Below are 21,157 nucleotides of genomic sequence, written 5' to 3' on the forward strand. Positions count from 1 at the left end.
GAGATACTTACTGATGTAAAAGCTGAGTGTTTTTGGTGATTGACTTCCCCGAACTTCACAAGAGCCAGAGGAGCTAAACGTTGTTACAGACAACTTATATTTTCCGGGTTCTTTCAGTTCAGCAACAAATTTGTGAGTGTCCTCACTTACTGTCAGAAATTCTGTGGAGTTCTCTAAATCAAGGGGGGAAAATAGCATGGATTAACTGAAATTTGAGAGGTTCCAGCTACTGAGAAAATGATTTATATCAGTTTCTGCTGTGGGATCAAAAGGTATCTAAAAGGACTGGATTTATTTAGGTATTTTTATTTCTTGCCATCAGCACAATAGTAATTAATGACCAAGGTTGCAGTTTAAGTGTACAGGAATGATAAGACCAGACCAAAATTTCATTCAATAGTAGGGATGATAAAATAGGGTTGCCATGACTGTGCAAGTGAAAAGGAGCTTACAGATTTCTGTCTATTGCCTTCTTATTCTGCCAGAAAAAAAAGTATTAGCCCTAAGTGTGGGGAATCTTAAGAAAACTGCTTGTCAGGAAATAAAATTCATTTGGAGAAAACAGATTATAAAAACAGGAAATCTTTAAGTTACACAGCTATTCTATTGTAGCTCCACCACTTGAAAAGTCTCTCCATTCTCCACCACAGCTTTTTTGTGGTCTAAGGAATATGTTCAGTTGCTGTCCTCTGAGACAACTGTTAATCTGACTGTAGAATGAATTTTCTCTATTCTTCTCCATTCAAAGTCCCCCTGAGAACCTTTCTCAGTAGTTGACAAAGATACATGATATAATGTACCTTCTTCATCTCAAATTTCTATCAGCTTGTTTCTCTTTTCCCTAATAACAGAATGGATTTACGATAATTGCAGTGTAAACAATGCAACAACATGCACACCAGTGTAAATCTTGTTTCACAAAGAAGAATTGCAAACCATGATTTACTCCTCCTCCCTTACTTTTTGAATCCCAGTCAGAAATACACACTATTCAATACAAGAAACTTCTTGAGAAAAAAAAGAGATCTAATAAAGTTCTCTGAGGCACAGTACCAGGTAATTAATAATTTGTAGAAGAGACAAACCCTCCAATGGAATTATAGAAATGGGTTATGAGAAGGGTATAAGGCTATGATTTACCTTCCCTTTCAATATTGATATGGAAACCATCAAAGGCAGTTGGCGGCTTTGGTGGTAACCAAGTCAGCACCATTTGTACAGGAAGGAAAGGGGCAGGCTCTGGTGTGAGTTTTCCAGATGTGTTGACTTCATTGGCTTCATAATCACTGGGAACTGCATTGACAAACTCTTCTTCACCCTCTGATGATTCAGCTTCGTTAGGCCACCAATATGGCTGCGATGTGGCTTCATACTCAGTGCTGTTAGAGCGGTAATCTGGCCAGGCTGCAGATGTGTTCACTGCTGGAATTACAGGTGGCTCGCCAGAAAAACGGCTAAGCTTTTCTTTGCCTATGATTTTTTGTGGTCCCATGAATGGTTCTTCAGGAAAATTCCCACTGTGCTCTTCCCAGTTGTTTCTGTTGATTGGCACAATCTGAACAGAAATGTTTCGAGGTGGGTAAGGAACTAAAAGAGAAGCAAGGGTTAATCTTTTAATAGGTATGTTCTGTGTATCTTAATGATATGTTAATTCCCTAGGGAAATATTGTTTGCAGAAAACCATTGTATCTAGGAATATTTTGAAATTACCTATTCTTATTAAGATTCTTCCTTCTCTTACAAAAATTTATACCAGAAAGGACTCTGGTGGAATCATGCTTAGTGTAAATTCATAGAAAAAATCAGTACTTTTTATAACAGGATGTAGAATACACATGAAGTCACAGTAAATCAGACTTCAGTGCTACTACTGCAGCAATACTACTTAAGTGTGAATTTGAAAGTGCGGATTTTCATGTATTATGTCTTCTGCAGTCTTCTGATCATGGGAAAATACCTCTGCAGAAATGAATTGAAAAGCACCTGCACAACTAGCATATGGCATAGCTTGTATTTCAAAAGTATGACCTTCATGTTGCCATAGGGCTTTTCATATGCATTTAGCAGCCACCTTTTCACAAGTATTAAAGATCAGTTTAAATTTTAATATTTGTGAAAGCTTGATCTCAAATTTTGGTCTCCAGAAAACAAGGTTATAGCATGCAAAGTTATTTCTACTTATGCCAGCAGGCACTGTAGAAATGATCACACAGAGTACTGTGTCTTACTCACTGTAATTGCTTGCCTATATTCCCTTAATTTGTGATAAACGTGAGAAACCCATGCAAAGATTTTGTATGATACTTTTTAAGCTGGCACCTTAAAACATACTGATTTGTTCATCTCCTCCTGTCCCAGCCACAGCCACTGATGCAAAAACTGACACAACAGTCTGATTGCATTTCATGTACAGAATGAGGGATAGGAAGGCAGCAGGAAAGAAGAAAATATAATCCTATTGGTTGCATTCTTAAGGTTCAGTATCTCAATAACTACCTTTAGGATTCTTGAGACATAACTCAACTGGAATCAGTTGGCTTTGCTCTGTACAAAGCTATGGACCAACATCAGTGTATTCACCTGAAGATTTGGCCTTTTAATTTTACCACTGGTTCATTTCACTTTGAACCCTGGAAAATGTCTATGCTCCAACAGATTAGCTGGAAAGTTTGGGACAAGGTCCCAGGACCAAATTAAATTAGTTCTGGATACTGAACAAATGCAATTTTCAGCTTTTGCAACATTGCTGTCTTAGAAATTAAAAGTTCATGCTTCAGGGCATAAACTGGCTGCCAAGTGGGGTGACTGTGACATTCTTCTCCATGACAGAAGACTGCACAATGAGGAAGCCCTTCTCCAGCAGTACAGCTATGATTCACTGCAAGAGGAGACAGACCAAAATAGCTAGATCAATAGTATGCTCAGCGTGGCATTCTTGTGGTTTAAAAATTAATTCTGAACATATTTCCCTTTGTACTGTATTGCACACATAACCCTGCCTCCCCAATACCAGCCACAGCATCCTCCTCCCATGCTCCTGTCCAATATTAGATCCCATGATTGTTCCCAACTAGCCCCCCCTCACTGCAATCCATCTCCTCCCATGGCAGAAAGATAAGCAGACACACAGACTTGGAGCAAATGGTACACAACAATTTTCTTCACCTGTTCTGTGCTGCTTAGGCTCATGCCTGACTCCACTGTATTCCACTAGCGTGCTTTTGTTGAAGGTCGCTTCAGATACCAACTGAAATGTGATGTTACTGTAGCATATTCCTGGCAGCCAGTGATTGAAAACTGTTTTACCTTTAAAGAAATCTGCAGAAGGTTTAAAAATAAAAGTTATTTAAAAAAAAAAAAAAAAGAAAGAAAGAAAAAAGAGAAAAAAGCATCAAATGTTCACTTTCTAATAATGCAGCTACACATGCTGAACTGGCAGTGTTTCAGATGTTTAAATGTTGCTCAACCTGGTCAAAGACATGAAATTCTAATAATTCAGTTTGCCAACATTTTCCTTGGCTGCCAAAGCCACTTTGCTACAAAAAAAGCCCAGCAAGAGAAGCATGAACTATATATTTCACAGGAAAGCGAACAGAATCTGGCAACCTGCTCCATGTGACACTGAACATCTCAAAGAGCATCTGATGGTTTCTGCAGACCTTTAACTGTTGCACGCAAAAACCTCTTTGGTCTTTTGCTGACTGAGTTACAATGTTCAGGGGTGATGCTCAAAGGGCAGCCCACAATGCAGCTGGGCACAAGCCTCAGTCCTGAGCGCTGAACTCACGTCCAACATCAGCACATGCATGAGCTGAAGAGAAGTTGCTTATGCCTATTTAGCAAGGGGAAGAAGTATGCTAGTTGATTAGTGAATCACTTAACTCAGGTTGACTTTTTTTAATCTCTCAGCAGCTGCAGCAGTAGCATTACAGCCCCAGAAACTGTGTACTAGCTGGGAAAGACAAAAATTACTGCTAGTATCACCTTCGCTCTCTGGAAGAAGGTCACCTGTATTTAGTGCTATGATCCAGAATCACCATTCTTAAATCTTGGCATTTCACAGTCAGGCAAATGTGATTCTAGTCCCCCACCTCCGTACTGAAGCAATAACAAAGAGATGCCAAAGTTTTCCAGCCTCCTTCTGGAGATGTGTATCTCCCTCTGCTGACTCCACATAGGGCTTACAGTGACCAGGCTTCTACATCAGGATTCTTACATACCTAAAGTTCAATTCAGCACCTACTAGATTGCTCAAACAAATTTTACTGCCACCATGCAATACTTAACCAGCTGGGTTTGAGGTCCTGCAGGATATGTAATGCCTTTCTCACCTCTTAGGATACTTTCCATAGGACAATCCCATTTACATCTTTCAGATAAATGCTATGCTTTAGCTATACTGGAGGACAAAGGGAGTTCAGATTTAAACAAATAAAAAAGGAAGCAGAATTTGCCATTGTTAGACTGTTTAGATGGTTAGATTGATTATTTAAATTGTTTAGATTGACTGTCTAGATTGTTAGATTGGCTGCCATAGGGTTAGATTGTTTTAAGAAGGATAAAATTGATAAAATCCAGCAGGGGATTATTAGCTCAGGGACAACACAAAACGATACAGTACTATACAGTAATATACAGCATAGTGTTACTAGCACTGCATGACTTTACAGAGATACAGAGGTACCAAGTTCAAACACTTTGCCAGGAATCAGACATACTGAATGGCTTCCCCAGATCTGATGCATCCTTGAGCACTGTCAGCTATTCACCAAAGAGAAATCTTGGCCGGAAGGAAGAAAATGGGAATGTTATTGATGCTTTCAACTGAGACAGAATGCAATCCAGGGATTTCAACAACTACATCTAGGAAGCCAAAGCATATCTCTGCCCTTTCTACTGAGTTTTTTACACCTCCTTCCTGCCCCCCCCCCCCATTTTTTTTTTTTTTTCTGAGGGGGGCACAAAAAAGTGGAAAGTTTTAGTATGTGCTTATTTAAAAGAAAACAAAAAAATTAAAAAAAAAGAAGAAGAAGAAAAAAAAATGACCCAATCTTCATCTTCTTTGAAAATCCGAAAGAAAAGAAACATCACTAAGACTGAGATGGGAAAGAGTTTTAAATCCAAACTGAGCCACCAACTCCATAACTCCATTTGAATACTGATTTCTTAGTTCATTATATAAAAGTTATTATATACACCTTAACAGAAATATAAATCGCAACCAGTACATGCCAAAACTACTGTTTCAATGTTTCCAGTAGAGTTAATATTAAGTTTTAGTGGAATAGTTTCTTCCTACCTTTGTACAGCATTGTTCGGTAGTCTTTTCCTTCCCAATAGCTTATATTTACTCTGGTAAAAACATTGTACTTCTCTGGGTACTGAATTTCAAACAACACTCCTGTTTCTGGAGATGGTTTGTAATCATAGATAGAAACACTGCTCACAGGAAGGGGTTCTAAAGGATATACAAATAAAAGAAAAAAAAAAAAGAAGATTAATAGGCAAATATGAGTTCTTCACACATATACGTCCAAGAAAGAGTTTTTCTAGGTACAGCACAGGGGCTCTTAAATTTTGCAGATGATATCTGGGGCTTCAGAGAGGTCTGGGGCAAAGCCACTTGAGACACCGTCAAAGCCTAGGTTTGTATGTTCTCCCACAAAATGTTCACTTGATACTTATACTTTACCAGAAAAATTTGCAGAGGAGTAGGCACAAGAAACAAGGTTGAAATCACAGTTATTACTTAAGCAGTCACAGTCATCACCCCAGCAAGACTTTCATCTTTAATGCTTGCCAATCAAGAAAAAGTGCCCTGACAAAAAAAACAGAACACTTGAAACATTGCTCATAATGTTGGCATAAATCTGAACTTTTAAAATTAGCTGAGAAGTTCATCAGTACACTGACCAGAGGAAAACATTTGAATGAAGATTTTCTATTTTTATACATATTAATTTATTTATTTCATGGGTAATTATGCATTTCTACCATATCTGAGAGGCTCACTATCTCCAATGTACTTATGCACACCAAACTTCTACAAAAATATAGTGGTGCCATTACTGTTCTTTAGCTGAAGTACAGAGGATTCTTTAGCTGAAGTACAGAGGATTAAAGTGGTTTACTCACAGGTATGGGGAAAGCCTGCACACAGAAGGGGATAAGTACAGAACTGCCAATCTAGTGCTTTAAAATCTGACCTATGTGGGCTATGGAATGTAGCCTGTGTCCTTTGATATAGCATATAGATCAGTGTAGCTTCATCAGCTAAAAGAAGGCTGTGTCAATTCATTGCAGGTGAGAGTCACTAAAAATATTTATTGTTACCAACAACAGTAGAGTCACAGTTTTATTCAGCCTCCTTTACCCACAATAAATTAATGAATAAATAACCTTCTGCTTGACGCTCTCATCAACAAGGAAGAAATGATAGCAACTATATATTGGTTAAGAGGACCAAGCAGAAATTCAAAACAGGGTTATAGTTTTAGTCAGAATTTGTCATATTAACATATTTCAATAGAGGTAATTTATGCACAACTGTCAGTAATTATGCTCAGATCTTTTTCAGTATTATCGTGTTGATTTATTTCTTGCACACTGTAGAGAGCAGATTGAAAAAATTCAAACTGTTCATTAGCATGGTCTTACTACACACTTTTGGGACACATTTGAGTACGAAGTTCTATTGCAGTAGACCCTGGAGAAAAACTAATAAAACAAATTTCCCCAAAGAGCACATGGTCATGACAGACAAGAGAAAAGGTAGATGAAAAGGACAGAAGTATCAGCTTCAAAAGTGGAATTATCCCACAGAAGGTCGAATAGGTTAATCATAGGTGGAAAAGCAAGCCTGTAGTGCAAGCAAAAATTAAATCTCATTTACTAGCACAGTATTTTCACCAAGCCATTACATTTCCATTTTTAATGAGAAGGGAAGAAAAAAGCAATTAAAAACAAAAGCAATAGATACAAAAAAAAATCTCTTCCCAGGTCTTAACAAGAAGTTATGTTGTCATTTTCAACTTTGTCAGAGCATGGGAATATGATGTTGTGAAGCTTTTGGTTTATTTCTCAAGGCAAATAATTTTTGTTAGTTTCAGACAAATATCAGCATATTTGTATGTTAACCACTGACAAATAGAAACTCCAAAGCTCATGGATACCAACAGGCACTGCAATGACAGAATCTGTGAAAATTTTGCTGACAGTTTGTGATAGCCTATAAATAAATGGGAGTAAAGCAGATCACAGGAAACAAAGCCTGCCCTTTTATTTCTGCTGAGTCTTTTCCCATTACTTATTCTGAAATAAACAGTTGATCTGACAATCCACATGACCAGACGCTTCATATCACAGCTCACACAGCACATGACAGTAGTTAAAATGTCAATAACAATCTCTAAATAGCACAACTCTTACATAGTAATCTTTCATGTTAGCGGGTGTGCCCTAGGCTTGCTTCTGCTGTCTCATTCAGATCTGGGTCTCCTTATTTCTTAAAGAATTATTGAAACTTTCATATGTCAGTGATCAAATTAGCCCATTTATTCCTTCCTACAACAAATCAAATAAAGGATGGAAGCTATATTCATTTTTAATCCAAATGATTTCTCCTCCTTATGTTTTGATTTAATTAACCAATAATTGAATTAAGTGGTAATCACCACAGAGTCTCTTTCTTGTTATGTTCTGCTTACTAGCCTCTCCTTGCTCATGGCTGATGTTAGCAGAGTAGTTTGAGTGATATAATGCAATTTAAAGGTTCTTCCATTATCTTACTTCCTTCGGCACCAAATATTCACATCAAAAGCTATTTGCACACTGTGAAATTAAAAGGACACTCAGCAGATAAAAATCATATTCTGTTTTTCACTTACTGACTGCTCCTAGGGTTATAAAAGCTTAAAGAATATGCAAAATGTCACTCTTCAACATTTATATTTATAATTCAGAGCATAAACAGTTTGGTCTTTTTCATTATTCAATTTGTAGCATTTAGGACCCAGCTTTTCACAGATTTCAATGATTCTTAAGAAATAAGAATAATAAGGTGTAATGTAATACATAAGAAAACAGAACTTCCTAAACATGTGGCATGAGATTGATGTTTCAAGACGTACTACAGAAGGGAATTAGAGGACTTCAGTATTCCTCTACTAGCGTGCTTAAGGCACTTTTTATGTACAATGACTTTATTTTCAGACTTCTGGGTTATATTAAAATCACATAGACAAGTTTTCAGGATCAAGACCAAAATTTCACTTTTTTTTTTTTTTTTTTTTTTCCTCCTTAATGTCTCAGACTCTGCTGGTCCTGTAGCAACTGCTTTCCAATTATGTTGTGGAAAATTTAACTTCTGCATTTCTACTGGACTTTACAGCATTTTGCATTTAGCACATACCTTGCATTATGCAAACATCAAGATAGCATAATAAATGCGGCTAACCGCTTCCTCAAATGCCCTGAAAATTCTGGAGGCTAAATCCTCCATAAACGCATTAAATGTGCACCAGACACATTAATGTTTTAGGCGGCTTTTGCAATTCATGGGGAAAAAAAAAAAGAACATTGAAAATAAGTGCCGTATTCCAGTCCAAATCAATTTATTTTTAATATTCATAGATCTGGCCACTCCACAGATTGAATTAATGATTGATTACCTTGGTAGGTTAGATGTAGTATTACAAATGGATGGTTGAAATGGGACTCAGATCAACATTCTTGCATCTCACACTCAGAAACAGATTAATCATGATTTACCTTCATATCACAATTTACCTAAATAAAAAGCCCCATTAATGGAGTGATGTAACTCCTATGGCTAATCCCCTTTATATTCACATGAAGAAGTTGTGAACTATGTAACTTCCTCCCCAGTATGACACTATTTTCTTATCTGCATTGCTACTGGGAATAAGTCATAGCCATGTTTTCATTATGCTATAAACCTTAGGGATCGTTTTATCTCTTGCTAAAAAGCAACTATTTTTGAGATTTAATAGCTTCTGTTTAATACCTTAGGAACATAATGTTCAAGTTTATGATACGTAATAGAGAATACTGTGTGCAACTGCTTATGAAAGGGGAACGTGAGTGCAGGCAGTATCTGAGCAATGCTGATGTATACTGCAGTTTCTAGATGCCCACATAAATTGACAAATAAAAAGACTGCACAAACAAACAAAAATGTTGGCACAAGAACAAAAGTATATCAGTTAATCTTGAACAGATTTAGGACAATACTTTAAATCAGCCTTCTAAGAGAAATTATTGCAGGAAAAAATATTCATCTGGTTGCTTTTTTTTTTTTTTTTTTTTTTTCTTTTTCCTTCCTTTGATTCTGATCAGAATCTTAGCCTTAGAAAGCCTTAGAAAGGGGATAGCATGATTTGTTTGCTGGGGAGACCAGAGCACTAAGAGATATAGATATTCTTTGAAGTTATAATTCAAAATTAAGGCTCCCATGAAAAAACAGCCTTTTTAAAGAAGTTCCACATCATCCTTTAAGAAAGATAAACATGAAGGGCTTCAGTACTAAATTTTATCAGGAAAAAAAAAACACTCTGAAGCTCTTACTTCAGCAGCCCTGATCCATTAACGAGCTGAAGGCATTGATTTGACCTGCTGAATCACTTCCTGCAGCATCTGGCATAATGACAACTGAACTAGGTCTAATACCAATTACTTTCTAAGAGCGGAAGAGATCATAGCCCCCAGCAGCAGGCCTTGTTGGTCTCTTGAGGAGAATATTTTTTGGTAGAAGAGTGAGGCAGAATTTTCCCTAAAGGGAATATATTTTACAGTGATCTATGTAAGGAATTGTAGGCTTTTGAGAGAATGAGATATTTACCACTGAAAACTCGTAATCACAAGCTAAAATAAAAGTCAGACAGAACTCTTCTTACTTACTGTCCCAGATCCCAATTTTTCCAATTCCCAGCAGAGATTTTTTTTTTTTCTACAGCACACAATAACTTTACAATGTACCATGAGAATGTCTCCAGTCCTTTAAATGTGCAAAGATTTTTTCCCAAACAAAAAGAAAAATTTACAGTGAACTTTTTTTTTTTTTTTTTTTTCTAAAACAAATAAACAAACAAATATATTGGTGTGAGTCACCCTGGAAAGAATAAAACAAGACTTCAAGCTGGGAAAATGTAGGATGAGTGAAAATTTTAAGCACTGATTTTGGATCCATACTCCTTATTTTTCTCATAAACTACTTTAAAGCATATTAGCAATAAATTTTATGTCTTTTAACTTTCTTTCAAGTGTTTCAAAACACTAAATTAATGCTATAAATTCTGGAGTTACTTCAATCCTGTTGACAAGCCCAAACTCTAAGAGCATAAGAAGGCAGACTGAAAATAACTCTGTTAGATACCAGAGCTACTTCTAATCTTGTCTAGACTGAAAACTGGAAGGAAGGTCATATAGATATGCACAACACAATTGCACACACAGGAATCTGGCCTAGATGGCAAGATTAATACACCTATTATTTTGAAATCTATCTCAGGGATCTTTAATAGTAAAGTGGTCAAGGCATCAGTTTAATGTTTCCTCCTTCAAGTGAAGTACCGAGCCCAAATCTCTGAACACCACTTTGTTACAGAATCAGAAGAAGAAGTGCTATTTTGTACTCAAACTTTATTTTACATGTTTCCTGCCTAGGACTTGAATGTGCCCTGATCATCTCACGCTTCTAGAAGTTCCAGCTCAGGAGCAATGTGAGGATGTGGGCTGTACTCAAGCTGACAACACCCTTAGGCTTTGAGAAAAAAATATTGCAACAAGTAGGTCACACTCAGTGTTACAACAATCCAGAATACAGAAAACTCTACAGGTTGTGTGGTTTTGATTAACTTGAGAAAACCCTGAAATTATTGCAGTCAGAGACATGCAGAAAATAAATTCTTCAGTCTTGTAGAGAAGGCTGAAGATAACAACAGATAGCTCAGATGTTAGCATACACACATACATATATCTATTCATATAATTTGTAGATGTTTTTATTTTGTATGTAATTATAAGTACATGTGTATATAATATTTACAAATTCACATATATAATTACATATACACCCATATGTAAAATATATATTTTGTTAGCTTTGACATCATCTTTCTTTTGAGGAATAACTTCTTAAAACAAAAATTTTTCTTGACAGAAGAGAGATGAAGTTTCAGCTTGCAAAGAGACATACCTTTTTCTTGCCAACATGAAAAAGAAGCAGCACATCACTAAAGGATGTGAATAGGAAAAAAGAAAGGTCATCACAATATACTATTAGTGAACAGAGTTCTTTCGTGACTCTTACTGAATTTATAGATAAACAATCTGCTTGAAGGACCTTACCCTCAGCTAAATTGACTCAGAATTTATAACATGCACAATTTGGTTATACACTGCTGTGCGTGATGCTCAGGATTCCAGCATATGGCCAAGCTGAAAGACTCCATCTCCCTGCACTGAATCCTTTGCAGATGTCTGGAGATCCCAGAAAACTATTGTGAAATATTTAAGTATAGCTTCGGGAATTACCACATTGGCATCACCGGCTATCCTATTTGATTTAACTTCTGACAGGCTAATGAATGGGGCCAACCTACAACTAGAAAAGCTCTCCTGATACCAATGAAATTAGAACAGGAATTAATTTTGTCCTGGATGCTAGTCACAATGTGACATTCTTTTATGTGTAAGATATAGATAAATTGGATAGTTATGTCTTTACATTTTTAAAATAAACTAAGGATGTTAAGCAGGCAGAAATAGTATATAGCATAAAGAAAAATATGAATCTATTATCAGTATTATCTGCCAAAATTTCAAGTTAATTTATTGTCAGGAAAAAAAAAAAAAAAAAAAAAAAAAAAAAAAAAAGAAGTGAAACAGTCACTTTACAATACAAATAAAAAGAAAAAAAAGGTGTGTGTGGGGGGGAACAACTATGGTCTAATGAAGTTTTGTAGAGAAGCCAGGGGTCATAAAAAGAGTTTAAAGATGTTTTCTCAAACACACCGTATTGAAATGCCATGAACTTCTAATTCCAAATTTATTTTCATTCCTTTACCCTTATATTTGAAAAAATAAGCTACATTAGTAGCCAAAGATGCAACAGGAGAGCTAGCACTCGTTAGTCAGCCTAACAGAAAATATTAGGAAGGATATTGGGAATATGCTGGGAAGCTCACAAATTACATCGTACCTATGCTTAGTACAGCATCCTTCAATGCTGCATATACAGAAATGCCTTCTTCCCTCCTCCCCCCCATGAACCTGATTGTCTTTCTGCTGAGACAAACTGTTCCTTTTTTGTCACATCAGTTCCCCAAGCAGCACTGGACAACTGCCAAAGTTGCTGGTCTTCTAAGGTCTGGGTGAGCAGCAGAAGCCACAGTGGGAACTCTGGGAAGCTGCCAGAGCACCCCCTTAAGACAGGTAGTGAAAAGGGGTGTCCTTTCCATCAGAAAGGACACTGTTGAGCCGTGGAGAAGTGAGAGTGACGTGGGCTAGGCTCCTTGGAGCCTGCGGCCTCACACTTGTTTGGGAACACCTCATGGAAACCCCTTGAGTCAGAAATGGTGATCTGGGGCTGGCTTTGATAGGTGCCACTGATTCTCTTCTTCCTTCAGAGATTCCTTGCACAGGAGTGCATTGCATGCTCCATCTGCCATTCTGGATCACACCTTTCCCTGGTAACAGTGACCTCATGGGCTCTGGAAATCAGGCAGCAATTAGTCCTACTGCATTACTACAAGTACAGCACTCAAAACCCACTGAAAATACTTGGTGAGGCATTCGTTCAGTTGTATATGATTCCTTCTTTTTTTTATTTCATTATTATTAAAAAAAAAATTACAAAAGCATTTAAATAGGAATTATTACTTTATCTGCAACATTAAAACAGTCAAAAAAAAAAAAAAAAATCCAATCTACCTATGAAGCCTTATGTTGTTCACTACACAAATGTGTGCCTTATGAAAGACCTGCATTATTCCTCCACATGATATTTTTCCTATGGGACCCTTCATGGTTGTCCTCATTAGTGCACAACTTGAGCACACATGGGGAGGATGAAGACCATATGGATGATATAAAATCTGGTAACTTCTAAGTTTCAAGCACCTCGCTCTGCGACATAAAAGGCTATGATGATATTCTTTGGGAATGTTATTACAGTGGATGGCATTTCCTCATTGACAAAATAATATAAGTATGCAAAATCATACCATTCCTCATTTACAAACCAAATAAATTTAGCTATAGACTCCAAGGAGCCATTTAACTGATAAATTCACTCATTATCAAGAAGTTCCCCTCAAGACCTCCACACCTGGTTAGAGTAGACATTAACTAACCTCCCATCAAACAATGGAAAAGAGCATCCGTGTCTGTATTGGTGTGCATATGACAATAATTCACCACAGAAATCTGATTGTGAATAAGGTTAATCCTTAGTGTATAACAGAACAAGAACTAGAAACTGGGTTTGTCTCATCCAAGTAATTTTTTGTTTGTCATTCATTGAATCACTTTTGAAGATGAAGAACTCATTTTATATTCTATACATTTATTTCTGGTGGGCATGGGGAAGCAGCATCGGAATGACAGCAGAGAGCCAGAAACATAATAGAAATTACACAGAAACCTGCTGCACTTCACATCATGAGACAACAAACCAAACCACATCTTTCCCTCAAGATCAATGCATATGGAGGTAGTAAGAGACAGAGTAAGAGACAGAGAGGTATGATCTCCACCATAGAAATCTTCAGCTCTACTGGCAGAAACACATTGTCTTGGTGACTAATGTCTGCTTTCCAGGTTTAGTACTGCTTAAATGTGCTAGCAACCAAAGAACATTGTCATGGCATCTAAAACAGAATATACTTCACCATGAAACAGGAGCGTTTACACTGAAATGTCAGTCAACACTTTTCATGCCTTCCACTGGAACTTCAGAACTCTTGGTTCACAGTGTTTAGGATGAACACCTAGGGAGGAGGTTCATCCACCCCACTTATGTGGGGCCCAGTATATCAAACCTCTCCAGTCACTGATTAGGAAGGGTCAGCCAGGGGAAACCCACAGCTGTCCCCTTCTTCCTGCCCAGACCTTGTGAATTTTCTCTCACAAGCCTTCTCAACACATTTGCTTTACTGTTCTCACACAAGGGTTCATCCTACACACAAGGAGAACCTATTAAAAAAGAATGAAAATAAAAACTTCTCCACAAGAAAAACTTCTGGAAACAAACAAACAAGAACAATACCACCAACAGAAAACACACAAAGAGAAGAAACAGAAGAAAAAAGAAGAAGAAGGTGTTACTTACTGGTTAACACAGTGATTGATCTTGCTGACTTGGAAACCATGTTTGAGTTCACTACCAACAGAGTTACTATGTAATATAGGCCATGGTATTTGGCATTAAAAACCACAGGGGCAGGTAAAGTGCTATTGAATTCTTCGAACTGGAAAAAGTAGTTCTTCGATTCTCCAGCTATCTTCACAACATATACAGAGGATGAGCTCACCACATCAGATGCTTCCAGGGAGACAATGATACAATTGTCTTCTCGGACAGTAACTTGGAATGGTTCTGCATTCTGCAAGACAAGAATAAAAAGATTTAATTGAAGTAAACATATTAATTCACTTGTACCCATTTCCTTTGGTACTTATAGGATGGTCATGTTATCTTTGTAAAAAGGTAACATTTCATATTCTGCAAGATCATTAACGTTAAATTCTAGAATGTTTTTCATAATGCAATTAATAGACGAAGTCCACGGGCATCTGATTATCAGGCCATTCCCTCTGCGCTGGTTCCTGCCATGTGCTTTTATGTTGCCAATGCCCTGGAACCTGAGGAACAAGCCTCTGCCATCCTTTCCTGATGGAGAGTGGCATAGAGCAGAAGACTGATAAGATGAAAAACAGTATCAATGGCAAGAGGATTTCCAATAAAACTATAAAATGTAATAGTAACTTAAACATATATTTTAAAAAAAAGGTAATTAAATCAAGACTCTTTAATCTTACAGAAACAGGATCATCTTGAACGCAATACATTCTAGAAGTCTGCAACTGAAGAATAATTTTTGGCACTTGCTAAGCATTTACAAATATGCCCATTCCAGCAAGTACCAGCTGATCAGCAGTTCTCAGCACTATGTCCATAGCTTTGGGTAGTACTTTTCATTCCCTAAGCTGCATCAGTTCATTTTCAATATTTCTTTTATACATAGTAGATAGAAAGGAGCAATTTAACCTTTTCATATATCATGAGCATTTTAAGCTGTTGCCAGCTGAAAACACTTTCCTTTTTATTAATTGCAAACCAGCTGTCAGCAAGTAGCACTTGTTCTCTACAGGAATTTCAAAACAGATTCATAGTAATTAATGAGAAGGAAAAGTTCAAGCTCACATTAGAGTTGCCTTTTTATTTATTAAGCCGCACTGGTATTTAGATTTTATTTTATTTTATTTTATTTTACCCCCAATGAAAACTGTAATATATGATATTTTAAATTCCCAACTCCATGGTATCTAATACTCCCTTGTATTTCACAGGTTGAGAGCTCTGTTTAGAGGACAGGGTGGGCAACCATGCCTAGTTTTCAGATTATTCAGCCAGTCTAGTTGTTCATGTACTAGAGCTAGAGCTTCAGGCTTCAGAAGAAAGGACCTAAGCAAACTCACTTACGTCACCCAACATGAGAACAAGGTAACAAGCATATTGTAAATTCATCCTGAACAAGAAAACCAGTCTAAATAGCTTTGAGCTTCAGAATACAAATAGAGGTAACACAATTTCAGCTTTTGATTTGCATTTTTTTTTTATTTTACTCTATTAAAAAAAAAAAAAAAAAAAAAAAAAAAAGACTTAAAGTCTGATATGAGCCAAAATGGGAATGATATAAGTCAATGTTACCAGTGGATGAATACCTTGGTAGTCTGGGTAATTTCTCACAGATGGCAAAGTAATTGCTCCAAACAGCTTACAATATAAGACCACAATTATGCAAAAGTTTACATGTGTTTGTTTGCCTTACATTGGCTGAATTCAACAGGCTTAGCCTTGAGTAGATCAAAACACCACATTTCAAGTGTTTGTATTTTACCTTAAATCCTGATACAGCACTTAGGATCACCACAGACTCAAATCTTTAACTGAGGATTATATATAGATCCAGGTAATTTATTTATATTTTTTTAAATAAGAGAGTCCTCTTATCCTTCTTCCTCCCCATTCTCTCCTCACTAAGAAAATGTCAAAGGACTTCTACTTCAGCTTCTTGATGTGGGGAGATGGGAGAGGGATGCACCCACAGACCTGCTATGAGAGGTGTGTGCACTACCATATCACAGAAAGTATGATTTTCTCCAAGACCAACACAAGAAAAATGAATGGATTCAGCAAGGTTACTACCATGTATTAAGGTTGAAGTACACTCATATAACCACAGAACAGTTTGGGTTTGAGGTGACCTTAAAGAGCATCTAGTTGCAACCCCACTGCCATAGTAAGGGGGGACAGTTCCCACTAGACTATGTCACCCAAAGCCCGGTGCAACCTGGCCTTGAATACTTCCAGGGATGGGGCATCCACAGATTCTCTGGGCAACCTGTTCCAGTACCTCACCAGTCTCTGAGTAAAGAATTTCTTCCTGATGTCTAATCTAAATCTACTCTATTTCAGTACAAAACCATTACCCCTTGTCCAATCACTACAGACCCTGATAAAGAGTCCCTTGCCATCTTTCCTGTAGTCCCCTTTAGGTACTGAAAGGCTACTCTCTGGAACCTTCTCTTCTCCAGGTTGAACAACCTCAACTTCCTCATCCTGTCTTCATAGGAGAGGTGCTCCAGCCCTCTGATCAGCCTCGTGGCCTCCTCTGGACCCACTTTAGCAGGGCTGTATCTTTCTTATATTGCAGGTCCCATAGCTGAATGCAGTGCACCAAGTGGTGTCTCACAAAGGTGGAATAGGGGTGAGAATCACCTCCCTCTCACTACACTTCTTATGATGTAGCCCAAGATACAATTACAATTTCTAGGCTGCAAGTGCACATTGACAGTTCATATTCAGTTTTTCATCCACGAATATCCACATATACCCAGCCTGTATAATCCCACAGAAGTTTGTGGGTTTTGACCTTATATAGACTTGAACCTGAATGCTTCACTAGTGGAAAGAGATGAATGTTATCTCTTAAATGAGTCTAGTGTTCCTTTGACTTTGCTGCTGGATTGTGTGGTACTAACTCAGTGTACCTACCCTGCTATGAAAAAAAAAAAAAAAAAAAAAAGACAAAAGAAACACAAAATTTTATACATTCCAACAAACAGATCAAAGCAAGTTCCTTGTATTTGGTGGTATTATAAATCATTTGTGATGTTAATCAAGTACAGCTGGAAATTAAGCATATAATTGCAGAGTTATAGACATTCCTAGCATATAATTAGATGCTTTCAGACTGCTTGTATGGGGTGTGATTTTATTCTTTGGTTCTTCCACGGGTATTGTATTAAACATGTTGAAGACTGCACACTTTTATTTTTCCCCTCATAATGTTTTCTTGAATTCACAGAAAGTACCACTCAGCAGATGATCTGCTAAGCTCACCTTAAATAGCTCTTGCACAATTAGCATAATGTGCCTGTGCTAGCTAAATACACAAAAACTCACAGACACATGTTTTTGTTACTTATGACAAGACCTGACCAGGGAAAATAACTTTTTTTGGGTCCTTTACCACCTAAATATGTGGGGATTGTGAAATGATAGTCTCTCTCCTTTGTGTGCCTGCTCCCACCTGTGTAACGCATACCTTCCTTGAGTGGTACCTACTCTGTGATTACTCAGTGATTACATGGCCCTCTTTCCCACACCTGTATGTGCCTAGGATCTGAAGCTGCTGCATGCATGGGACACATTGTTTCTGGGAGGCATCTGTTGTATTTTATCCATGGGCTCCTGAAGTATTTTTTGTTCTTTCATTTCAGCTCTAAGGTTTGATTTAGAGAATGAAACAGCAGATAAGGGATGAATAAGAAGGCTTGGCAATTAACATGTCATAGGACTGCACAACTTATCTCCTTTGGGATATCGATTTCACTTTGGCAACATTTTAAAAGAACGGACCATTCCGGGCATCTTCTTCTTCATGTTATATGAGGTGTGCTTGTGATTTTGGAAAGAAGGCTAGGAACAAACCTGGGTATTTTTTCCAAGCACCACTGGAAGTGACAAACATGCCCCACTTAACTAGATCGTAAATCCAGTGTGTCTTAGGACTGACAGCATCAGTATGGTAAATACACATTTCATTACTTCTGGTCAGCTACTTCCAGGATTTAATTTGCTGGTGTCACAGCTTGAGCGGCTGCTTCATGCCTGTGGGGAAATTTGGCAGGGCTTGTGCATTCAGAACCAAGTGATTAGCTCCAACTTCCTTCCTAGTTTATTATTACAAGCTCGTGCCACGCTAAAGCACTTAGGAAAAAAAAAAAGCAAAAAAAAAAAAAAGTAGGGGGATGTAAATCCCACAATGCGGTGCCTGTTCACAGTCATTTTCAGAGTGGGGATGAGTCATGTTAGTGGAATTTCCAGCCAATAACCAGGTCCAAATTAAAATAAAAAGGAGGGAGAGACAAGAAGATATATGACATGTCAAATCAACAATATTCAAAGAGTAATAGGAAAATAAATTGTGTGCAGCAGACCTCAGAGTTCTCTTTCTAGAAGTCTATATCTTCAGTTTATTCCCCCATAACAGTCTGAGCTTTACACATGAGGAAGAGATCAAAGTAGCAAAATAGTTATTAATTTTATGTATTTTAGCTCTTGAATGTCTCACTCTGAAACACATTGGGCCTAGACCTGATTATTAAAAGTGCAAATAGTTAAATGTCCTGTTGACTTCAGGAGGTATGGATGCCCATCAACTCCAAAAATAAGTGAGCTTAAGATACTGGGAACTGCATCATGTTCTCTAACACTAGAAAAGCGGAACTAGGGCTGTGAACAAATCTGACTTCAGTCAATTCTTACAGCCTTTTTTGAGTGCCACAGTTTTCAAGGCAGGTATATGAAAACCCAAAGCAGGAGTACATTTTTAAGCTATGGGGGTCTACTTCTCTGGCCAAAGGTACCATTATGAACATCTACTTTATAAAGCTGGTCAAAAATAACATCACCGCAAGTATTAGAAGATAGTACTTGCACTATTATCCAGACCTCCTGGCTGAAATACTATTTTTTGTGAGTGATTCTACTATACTCATATATATTTTGTTCCTGTAGCCAATAAGGCTAATTTTATTCTAAGTCACGTGATGACTTGTTCTAGCCACGATTCCTCTTATTTAATTTTAGGTACTTAAGTGAAATTACTGAGAACCAAGATAACCTTTTCAGACAGAGTACTTCTGGATTCACCTGAGATCTGAATTACTTTTGAAAGTGCACTGACCAGCCAAAGGGTCTGTGCTCCTGGCTCAGCAAGATTCCTCCAGTCCTCTGTTGATGGGCACAGTTAGTCCCAGCCTCATAACAAAAAAGAGGGCTGGAATTCAGACTTCCATATCCTGGTCCTTGTTACACACTTGCAACGGTACCTCCATGGAAGGTACATAAATTTCATAAAATAAATAGCATTGCAAATCACATATAAATGTCACGTCACAGTATTTCTGCACCAACTTCCTAATGTATGTTGCATTAATGTCATTATCATCTGATGGTGACAAATGATATGGAACAACAATTACAATAAAAATGGTAAGCATTAATTTTATTAAGAAATCGGAAACTCATATCCAATAAATCTGCTACACACTTGTTGGAAATTTATTGTTTTACTTGAGCTATTGTACAGAGAAAAGAATCAAAATCTGGCCTATTTAAACCATTCCGGTCATTTTTTCTATTTTGTAAAAGTTATCCCACCCTGTCTCTGCAGGCTGGAGACTCCACAAGTCTCCACAGGAGGATCCCAGGCACCTTCTGATCTTTTATGGCTAGAAGAAAGGAGTCCCTGAAACACCCTGCTGTTGCAATAACAGAGTCATATATAACTGCAATAACAGTTTCAAGCAATTTAGATGCATTTCCAAGTAAAAATTAATACTTAAATCTTTAGCTGATCTTTCAGGTTCCCACTTTGCCTCAGTCATTACTGCAATATCTACCTGGCTCGGCCCAATAACACATCTTTCTCAGTTTCACAGCTCTCTTCCTATACTCTTCACAGTGTAAAGTAGGAAAACACTTGTATTTTATGCTACGTATCACAACATCAAAGCTTAGACTATGTTCCATACCCAGTCTCTTTACTCCTGTCTCAAAGGTCCTCAATAAAACATTTCATGTGACTGAAACTGATTCAGTTTCACAGAGAGATGCAAGCAGTCTCAGAAAAAGCTGTTCCTATAGCCATTACCCAAGAAAGATCCTCTCTGAGCACAGATAAGGACTGAGTGGAAATTGCACAATATTGAGGCTTCTTTGGAACCATTAGCTATCATTATGAGGTCCTATAAATTTAATAAAAAAGTAAAGTCATTCTTATAGCATATGGGGAAAGAATTACATCCTAAGGTTTTTTTCATGATACAGTGAATTCTGGAGCAGGCACAGATTTCACAAGTACTGACCGCAAGAGGAAAGGATTGTTTGAAATAGACTTCAAGAATATGAACAAAAATGTTCACATAAGACTTTGTAAAAGAAGTGATATTAATTGCTACAGATTTTGCACAACACTTCTACAGGTTGTACAGGGAAGTTCCCTTAATAAACACTCTTTAGAATAAATAGTTCATGAAAGAAATGGAAAACCTTATCTTCAAGATTTTCCATGCAGAAAGGAAAAAAAAATTAAAAAGTGAAAAGATAGCAAAAGAAGCAGTTCTCAATAATTTATATTTGATTTAGGTTAACAAACCATTTTTGGCATTCTGCTCTATGAATAGTGTCCTCAGCACTGTTGCTATTCTCAGTCTTAAAAAGCCAGCAATAACAATCTGCTAGTCATATTTTATAAATGAGCTCTAACATTTCTTTGTTCTGAAAGACAGTTTTAAAGGAACAGTTGGTGTTTTTTCCCCCCTTTTTGGGGGAATATGAACTTGG

The 21,157-nt window shown here is 37.3% G+C and overlaps 1 protein-coding gene across 2 annotated transcripts in view; it reads right to left on the reverse strand.

Moving 5' to 3' along the window:
- PTPRO (protein tyrosine phosphatase receptor type O) overlaps positions 1-21,157 on the reverse strand; it is a 159,585-nt gene that overhangs the window by 55,290 nt on the left and 83,138 nt on the right. The window contains exons 2-6 of one of the 2 annotated variants that reach the window (XM_082751525.1): positions 14,351-14,624; positions 5,300-5,458; positions 3,166-3,318; positions 1,141-1,587; positions 12-173 (exon numbers count right to left, since the gene is read on the reverse strand). In XM_082751525.1, coding sequence (XP_082607651.1) covers positions 12-173; positions 1,141-1,587; positions 3,166-3,318; positions 5,300-5,458; positions 14,351-14,624 — 1,195 coding nt within the window. Of the gene's footprint in view, positions 1-11; positions 174-1,140; positions 1,588-3,165; positions 3,319-5,299; positions 5,459-14,350; positions 14,630-21,157 lie in introns of those variants that run through there. The other variant, XM_082751526.1, reaches the window with a different exon arrangement.

This window comes from Aythya marila, assembly GCF_965140915.1.
Source record: "Aythya marila genome assembly, chromosome: 1".
Lineage (NCBI taxonomy): Eukaryota > Metazoa > Chordata > Aves > Anseriformes > Anatidae > Aythya > Aythya marila.